Source organism: Symphalangus syndactylus, chromosome 11 (assembly GCF_028878055.3).
Source record: "Symphalangus syndactylus isolate Jambi chromosome 11, NHGRI_mSymSyn1-v2.1_pri, whole genome shotgun sequence".
Lineage (NCBI taxonomy): Eukaryota > Metazoa > Chordata > Mammalia > Primates > Hylobatidae > Symphalangus > Symphalangus syndactylus.
The window spans coordinates 18,926,448-18,935,894 of NC_072433.2; the positions used below are offsets into that span (position 1 = coordinate 18,926,448).

Here is a 9,447-nt window from a genome sequence, read left to right on the forward strand (position 1 = left end):
TGGCACCACGGCCTTCTCTCCTGCCACCAGAATGCTTCTGTGGGAAAAGGGAGCTCAGAAAGGGCCAGAGAAAGGCAGGAGGGATGATTTGGTGTTCGCTCCAGGGGGTCAAGAGGAGTTTTGCATCTTCTGCTAATAATAACAAGAAGAATAACATCCCCTGTGTATATCATGCATCCCACATTCAAAAATACACTCGCATTTTCTCACCGGATCTCCCAACACCGCATAAGGCAGGCAGGGCATATATATTGTCCACAACTTACAGGTGGAGAAGCCAGTGCCCAGAGAGACTGGATACATTGGTCAATGGCAGAGCTCAAGCTAAATCCTGGATGTCCTGAGTTCCCATCACTCCCCGCAGATGTCAGTGCACAGCCTCCTTGCTCATCAGTGAGCCTGGGCCTTCTCTGTACCATCAGCTCTGAGCACCATATCCTGGGAAATATTTGGTAGCCAAGGCCTAACCTGATGAGGGCTCTCTGTAGAAAGCGGGTAATTCCAATCCCTGGCATGTCTGTAGTTGGTGCCTGGAAGGGCCAGCGTTGGGCACAGGTCTGCAAAAGGGAATGCAGCTGACTGGGCAAGTGCTTGGTGCCCAGTGCTCATCAGGGCAGTCTGATGCAGCCAAAAGCCCCTCCTGCCCATCCCTCCTCTATGCGCTGGCCCAGTAAGACCCCATCATGTGAGGCTGCAGAGATGACAGTGCTGAGGCTTATTGAGCCATTTCCTGTGGAACACGTGGGCATCTGCCCTTCCTAGTGCTCTTTGATGTTCCTGCCCTGGTTTTTTTGTTTGCCCCATTTTCCCCTTAGTTCTATTTCCCTTCCCTTGGGTTACCAAGATCTCTGCAAGCAGCCTGAAATCATTCTGGGATTGAGGTGGGATCTAAACCATAGGCAGGCCAACTGAAGCCCATGGGTCAAATCCAGGCCACCAACTTTAAATAAAACTTCAGTGGAACACAGCCACATTCATTAATTTATGTGTCGTGAAGGCTATTTTCATGCTGTAATGGCGGAGTTGGGTATTTGGCAGAAACTGTGCTACCCATGAAGCCAAAAATATCTGCTCGCTAGCCCCTTAAGAAAGTCAGCTAACCCCTGCTCTAAACAAGGCCTGGCCTCCGGAAACAGAGCTACTCATCAGCTGAGCAACACCGCTGAGAAACAAGCAGGCAGCCAGTAAATGGGGGGACACGTGGGCCTAGTTGCTTGAAATTGAGAGGGCGTGTGCTGGGAGAAGTGTATAAACTGGGCCTCATGGAGGAGGGGCCAGGTACACAAGGCCTTAAACAGATGCAGAGGTCTGGGCCCACAATGTGGAGGTGAGATGGGGTTGCTGCTGCCCAGGACGGCTCACCTCTGCAGACAGCTCTGGCTGAGCAAGGGCCAGGCAGAAAGGAACTCTCTCCCAGCTGCAGGATTTCTGGAAAACCAGGAGACAGCTATGGTGTCCAGCCTGTTCAATAAAGAGGCCAGTCTCATCGTCGTCTTTACCCTGTGCAGGACTTCGGAGAGGATGACTCCCTGTACATCACCAAGGTGACCACCATCCACATGGGCAATTACACCTGCCATGCTTCCGGCCACGAGCAGCTGTTCCAGACCCACGTCCTGCAGGTGAATGGTTAGTAAATGGCTCCATGCATGTTGTCCCCTCAAAGCCTCCCCAAACTGCTGCTCAGATCAACCCTCGTGCCTTCCTGTATTCTGTCTTCTTAAAGAAATATCTAACCCCAAAATATATCATCTCTCTTATAAGTAAAGGGGAACCGTGTGGAAAGGGCAAAGTCTGTTGACTAATTTTCGTATTTGGCTCCACCCAAAGCCTCCACAGATGAAACAAATCCAAGTGCCATGGCGTGAGCCATTCAAGCCAGTCACGCTCGGCAGCTGGGGCTCCCACAGACCGTGTGGAGCATGGAGCATGCCCCTTAGGAAACACAGTGCTGGTGAGCCGCTGTGGCCTCTGGATCTAGCGGGAGCAGAAACTGAAATCCACCACTCCTTCCAGGTGGTCTGGAACCATATCACTTGTTCAATCAGGAGGCTCTATTTCCTCCGGCAAGGGCTTGTGTCCATCTCCCTCCCCAGGAGGCCCAATGAGCCTCCTCTTAGCGATTCAGACAAGTAGCGATTCATTCCCAAAAACACAGTAATAACCTCCTGAATCTGTTTATTACTGCCGCATGCTACTTTCGTGACTGTGCCTCTTACTTAAGGATCTATTTACGCTGCCTTTCACATTGGGAATGGTCGGTGTTTCCCAAAGATGGTGGGCCTTTATGTTATGGATCCAAATGTTTTCACTTGAAGATTTTCAAATTTAAGAGAAAATGAGACCGGTGTGGTGGCTCACGCCTATAATCACAGCACTTTGGGAGGCTGAGGCTGGATCGCTTGAGCCCAGGAGTTTGAGCCCAGCCTGGCCAACATGGTGAAACCCTGTCTCTACAAAAAATACAAAAATTTGCCATGTGTGGTGGCATGTGCCTGTAATCCCAGCTACTTGGGAGGCTGAGGCATGAGAATTGCTTGAACCCGAGAGGTCAAGTTTGCAATGAGCTGAGATAGCACTGCTGCACTCCAACCTGGGCGACAGAGGGAGACTCTATCTCAAAAAAGAGAGAAAATGAATGTATGTGCCTAGGATATATTAATTTCACATTATTTTTAATGCGTGGATTAACAAAAAAGTAAAAGAGGAGATCAGGGCCAAAGGAAAGAGTTGGATCTCTGCCACATTGCTGGCAGAGAGCCTGGTCTCCACCTTTCCTGGCAGGGCCCCAGGAACTTCACACACCCACATAGACCCTCCCTGTCCACACTGTTCTATCCTCCTGGCGGGAGGCTGTATCCAGAGCTCTGGCACGGGTAGGAGCTGCCTAGAGCTGCCTCTAGCTTTGAATATGGGCAACACTTCAGGGTGTTTTCAAGGAGAAAAATGGGGCATAGTTGAGAGAGAAACTGGCATAAAGAGAAGGGTTTTTTTTTTTTCAAGGTAGGAGAAATAAAAGCATTGTGTGGGCTAACAGGAAAAATCCAGTAGAAAAGGGGACCAGGAGTGAGAGGCGTGGGAGCTATGTCCAAGTGGGGATGGTGTCTAGGTAGGAGGTGGGCGTGACATGAGAATGGTCTGGAAGTGACAACGAGGGCCCAGGAGGATGCCTACCCCACCTCCCACCCTAGTGGTACCAAGAGAAGGGGCTGCCTCTGAAGCAGCTGCAGGAGAAGCTGCATCCTCAGGAGGAAGCCAGGTTTCCACTGGAGCAAGAAGGTGAAGGAATGCTCATAGAAGAGTCTGAGGATGTGGGAGATGTTGCTAATGACAGAACGTGAGTTCCAGAAGGCACAACAGAAGGTTCTGGGGAGGAGGGATGCCCCAGAGGCCTAGGCTTCTAGTGGAGATAGGCAAGATCTGGGATAAGGGGCAGGAGGAGAAGAGGCCTAATGATCCCCATTAGAGAGTTGGGGCAAAACTGGGGAGAGACACAGGGGCACCAGAGGTGGAGCAGGCAGATCTGGGGCCCCCTCTTTAGTCCTGCTGAAGGGCTGGAGGCCAGTGGGGAGTCATCTTACCCGCTTTGGCTCAAAAAAACCTCAAGACCAGCAGAGGGTGCATCTCACTCTAAGCACATGTGAGCCATCTTTTTGCCCCTGCTAATGGAGACCCAGGTGTCTTGCATTTAGTCATGTATTTTTAAGTGAATGATTCATTCCACACCCTTGACTTGCGGTCAGGTTTCATTTTGTTCTAGAACACTGGCATGCACTTCGGTTCAAAATTAGCCCTGAATTGGTCTGGGAGAGCTTCCAAGTCAGGACTGACTCAGGGTCTCCCTTGGAACCTGTTAGGTAAATGCATATCCTCCAGCCCCATCTCAGATCTTAGGAATCAGATGCTGGGGGTGAGCCCAGCATCCTGCTTTACCAGGCTCCCCCCACCTGTCCCTATGCGATTCATGTGGGTCTGCAAGATTCCTATCAGAGGCCAGGGCTGAGGCACAGGCCAGTGTCCAGCCCTGGTGCTGGCCACCTCACTGAGGGGCCAGTGTACCACCCACCATACAGAGGCAAGCTCAGTCCTTGAGTTGCCAGTTCACTGGACACGCCCACCGCCAGTAAAAGGACAGGCACCATAGATATCAGGAAGCACTTCCTGGGTGAAGTGAGAGGGTGGAGCCTGCTCCCTATTCTGACAATTTTCTGGGGCCACTGTCCCCGTGCTCCCAAAGCTCCCTCTGGAAGTGATTATCTCACTCATGGTTAATTCTTGAATCACTTCCCCCAGACAGAAAGCTCCATGAGGGTAGGGCCTGAGGCTATCTCACCCACTGCTGTGTGTGACATGCCTAACACTTGGTTGGCATTTAGTAAACTGCCTGCACAGTATTGAATTGACAGCTTTGTAAAATGCATCGAGATCATTAAGGTGGTGCCACACTCAGAACGCCCTCAGCTTTTCCTCAATCCTCTCTCCCTCCACCCCACTTTGCAGTATTTGGTATTGTCAAACTTTGTAATATCTGGTATAGCAAAATGACAATCACTCCCTTTTTTTCAACATTTCCTCAGCTGTTCTTGCATATTTTTTCTTCTAAATTCAGAACTGTTTTGTCAAGCCCCTACCAATTGATTTTTTTTTTTTTTTTAAGACAGGGTCTCCCTCAGTTGCCCAGGTTGGAGTGCAATAGCATGATCTAGGCTCACTGCAGACTCAACTTCCCAGGCACAAGCAATCCTCCCATCTCAGCCTCCCAAGTAGCTGGGATTACAGGTGCATGCCACCATATCTGGCTAATTTTTTGTATTTTTGGTAGAATCAGGGTTTCACCATGTTGCCCAGGCTGGTCTCAAACTCCTGGACTCAAGCGATCCGCCCACCTCAGCCTCCCAAAGTGCTGGGATTATAGACATGAGCCACGGCGCCTGGCACCTACCAACTGATTTTTTAATTGGAGTTAGATTAAACATATGGCTTAATTTTGAATTTGTGTCCTAACGATATTAAGTCTTTCTACCCAAGAGCATCTCCCTCCAATTATCCAAGCCTTTTTTAATGTCGTCAGTGAGGTTTTATTGTTTTCTTCATTAAGTTCCATTATATTTTCTGTCTGGCCATTGCTGGTGTGTATAAGCAAGCTGTTAATTTTGTATGTTTTGGTACTGGCCCCTTTACGTACCAATTAATCCTTATAACTTTATTGGTGCATTACCTGGATATAACCACATATCATTTTTCTCCATCTTTGTACTATTTGTGCCTCTCATTTCTTGCCTTCCATTGACAACATCCAGCATGACATTGGGAGTCTGGTATTGCTTCCCTTCCTTTGTCCTTTTTCTTTTTTCCCAAATTAATGTTTCACCATTTGAAAAAGAATGGTGTCGTTTCTTCTTTTTATAGAGATATTCTTCATTGCACGAAGAAAATATCATTCTGTTCCTATTTTATTGAGGGTTTTTCCCCAAGAAATTGATTTTGAACTTTTTTCAAAGGCCCTTCTAGTGTCTAGCAAGAGAATCAAATGGTTTTTCTCTTTGACTTCGGAATGATTAATGGTAGATTGCCTAATAGTTAGCCATTGAAACATATTACCCTTGCCCACAGTATGTTCTTTTAATACCATGCTAGTTTTGACTTGTCCACATTTTACTTAGAATTTTGGTGTATCTCGTCCTAAGTGAGATCAGTCTGTAGTCTTTTTTGCATTCTCTGCCAGGTTTTGGTGTCCAGGTTATGCTACCTTCATGATGTAATTTGGAACATCTTCCCTGTTCTATGCTCTAGGAATTATTCATTCCTTAAATGAATGATGGAATTATCTGAAAAAAACTTGTCAGAGTGCCTTTTGAGTTAGTAGTACTTTACAGTTGTTTTAAATATTCTCTCCTTAACTCAATGCTGATACTTCCGTTTCCTTTTTTTATTTTTATTATTATTATTGGAGAGAGGTTCTTGTTCTGTCACCCAGGCTGGAGTGCAGTGGCACGATCATGGCTCACTACAGCCTCGACCTCCCGGGCTCAAGGGATCCTCCCACCTCAGCCTACTGAGTAGCTGGGACCAGAGGTGTGTGCCACCACACCTGGATAATGTTTGTATGTTTGATAGAGGAGGGGTTTTGTCATGTTGCCCAGGCTGGTCTCGAACATGTGGGCTCAAGGGATCTGCCCATCTCGGCCTCCCAAAGTGCTGAGATAATAAGCATGAGCCACCGCACCTGGCCTAAAGTTTCCTTTTAAATGATCCATTTTACTGAGACTTTCACATTTATTACCAATAATTGAATATAGCATTCTCATATTTTTTAATCCCCTCTATGTTCTTTTTCTATTTTTTTATTGATCAAACATCCCAGGAATTTGGCTGTTTTGTTGGATTTTACAGACAGCTCTTAGATTTCTTTACCAGTTCTGTTCTTCAGCTTTCTGGTTGATTCATTCATTTTTGCTTCTGTCTCCATTGATTCTTCTTCTTTAAGTTTACTCTGTGGTTGCCAGGCAGGCTTGTAGAAATAGACAGTGATCTAGTAAGAACCCAAGCCTATTAACCCCAGGTCCTGGCCATTCCTATTCTAGAACTCTGGTGGCTCTATGCTACCACCTTCTCCAACCACCCCCCAGTCCAGTACTCCTGGTTCTATCGCTGTGTTCCTGAATTCCGACCAAAATTCTATCTGTTCAAAGGGAACCCCACTCCTCCCTCTACCCAAGGCAAGGTGTAGGGAAGTTTCTTTCTTTCCTTTTTGAATCAAGCAGGGAAGTTTCTTTCTTTCCTCTTTGGATCAAACAGGGATCAGAGAAGAGAGCTACACATTTATGTTGGAAGCAGTCTTCCAGACGTGCCTCCGCTGGAGCTCCATGGACCTCCTCCACCCCTAGTGGGCTGACTTGTGACAGGCTTTTCTGCCACTCCCTGGCATTCTCCCCCAGGCCTTCAAACAAAGAAAAACTGAGGCGAGGACTCTGACTTTATTGTTTTGGGTCTCTGTGTGGTTTGGCATTGGGTGCTCTGAGCTCATGTTATTGAAACAGCTCTGGGCCATTGGAGGATGGGATTGTCTCCCTTGGCGGTTGTCCATTTAGCTTTCACCTCTCCCTCCAACTGTGTCCCACAGATCAAGAAAAGACTTGAAATTCAGACTGAGTTGATGGAATTATGAGCAGCCCCTGAGGAGTTGTGACAGGAGCTACAGAGTTCATTTCTCACAGGGAGGCAGTGGAGTTTTTCTTTTATCCTCTGCCCACCCCACATGCATCACAAAAATTCTACCCGACTCAGGTCCCAGGATCTACACCATTGGGTTTTATACATAAGTACCAATTTGTTCTATGCTCTGGTCCCAAGAAAAATCTTCTCTATTCTAAAGTACTGGGATGCTTTCTTTTACTGAACAACAGGGACTTCCAGATAACTCTAGGAAAATGTAGTTGTCCACTTCACGAAGAATCCATCTCCCCCATCTCCAGGGGCCGTATGTTTATTTAGTTTAATATGCAGGTATGTTTACATCTCACAAATCTTTTTTGAAAGTGTGTGAAGTAATAGATAAGGAAGAACCCTCAATTCCACTAAAAATGATACTTATTTCCTGGACCCAGGGCTAGGGGTAGGAGGGAGGGTCCTCCAGACCCTCATTGCTTCTTCCAGGCCCCTCCCCATAGCCAGGCTGGGTAGGAAGGACCAGAGCTCTGTGGAGGGTGCTGGAGTCTTGCCCACCCATGCTCGTCTGGTGAGTGGGCAGGGCCACACCCCCAACCCTGAACTTTACTGCCAGGACCCATGGCTGAGTCACTCCAAGCTGAGGAGGGCACACCTGGCCTTTCACCCATGTTCCAGGAGTTCAGAAGTGGAGAAATGAGAATTGCCCGCTGGAAAATGAATGGACTTCCCCAGAACAGAGGCCTTGCCAGTCAGTGCCATAAGTGCTTTGTGATACATTTCCTGCAAGAAATTAACCCCTATCCAATGGCTTTCTGATAACAGAAAGGGAATATATCTAAACTTTATTCAGAAATAAATTTCAGTGGCTGCTGCTCTTTACATGTAGCAGCTGAACAGCATTAAATATTTGGATTGCCTTCTGATCGTATTTAGAATAATGATGAAAGCCATGAGTCACAGGGTACAAAGTCTGACATGTTTATTATCTGCAATCCATTTTACAGCCCTTTCTTTTAGAGCTTGAGCTGCTGGACAGGATTATTGTAATCTGGTTAAACACAGAACTCCAGTCACTTCTTGGGTTCACCCCCTCTGGAGCAGGGTCTCAGGTTGGGCCACGGGCCCAAGTCCAGATCAGGGCCGTCTCTTTCTCACCAGCACTGACTCTCACCCACAGTGCCGCCAGTCATCCGTGTGTATCCAGAGAGCCAGGCACAGGAGCCCGGAGTGGCGGCCAGCCTGAGATGCCATGCTGAGGGCATTCCCATGCCCAGAATCACTTGGCTGAAAAACGGCATGGATGTCTCAACTCAGATGTCCAAACAGCTCTCCCTTTTAGGTAAGAACTGCCCTTGGTAGACGTCTATGTGATATTCCCATTCAAATCAAGCTGAGACTCCAGGAACGGAAATGAGACGTATAATTTGTTTATAAGTCAGACAGGTTAGGAGTGAACAGATGGCTCCCAAATTTCCCTGTTATCTGGGCTCACACAGGTCTTTTGGGGTTTTCTGAGAGCAATGATGAGAAGCTGTCACTCAGGTCCAGCTCACCCTCAGTGCATTTCAGATGTGCCAGCCCTTCCTGGGCGTATGATCAGGGCTGCTGGCTGCCCAGGGGCTGGGCAGCCCTAACGCTCTCAATGGCCCTATAAAGGAAAGTGAGGGGGTCTCCAGCTGAGCAGTCCACCCTGAGCACTATCCTGTCTGCAGCCAATGGGAGCGAACTCCACATCAGCAGTGTTCGGTATGAAGACACAGGGGCATACACCTGCATTGCCAAAAATGAAGTGGGTGTGGATGAAGATATCTCCTCGCTCTTCATTGAAGACTCAGCTAGAAAGACCCGTAAGTCGACATGCGTTTATGCTTCTCACTGAGCTGGCTGGGGGGTGTTGGGTGGCAAGGGAGGGCACCAATTGACCAGGGCCACAGCCGCCAACCATGAGCCCGTGAAGACGGGTAAGCCTCATATCCCTCTTTGCATAAAGCTGGAATCGGAGGGCACCCAGAGGTGAGCAGGCCTTCCCTGGCAACCTAGACAACTCTGGAAACAGACAGGGAGATTCCCTGGACAGCAGACAGAGCCCAGGAACACAAGGAAACCCAAATAGTCAAGTCCCAGCTCTGCTTTTTACTTGCTGTATGCCCCGAACCTCTGCCCTTCATCCACAAAATCTGTCATACTATCCACCCACCAGGTACTGATGTCCCACAGTGGCCCAGAACCTGACCTGTGCACACATGCACACCATTGGGAGTGTGGTAGCCTTTACGC

The 9,447-nt window shown here is 48.1% G+C and overlaps 1 protein-coding gene across 5 annotated transcripts in view; it reads left to right on the forward strand.

Annotated features, from left to right (window-relative positions):
* FSTL4 (follistatin like 4) overlaps positions 1–9,447 on the forward strand; it is a 421,165-nt gene that overhangs the window by 380,520 nt on the left and 31,198 nt on the right. For all 5 annotated transcript variants that reach the window (XM_055233411.2, XM_063611586.1, XM_055233409.2 and 2 more), the window contains exons 8-10: positions 1,509–1,629; positions 8,348–8,509; positions 8,883–9,017. In XM_055233411.2, coding sequence (XP_055089386.1) covers positions 1,509–1,629; positions 8,348–8,509; positions 8,883–9,017 — 418 coding nt within the window. The remainder of the gene's footprint in view (positions 1–1,508; positions 1,630–8,347; positions 8,510–8,882; positions 9,018–9,447) is intronic.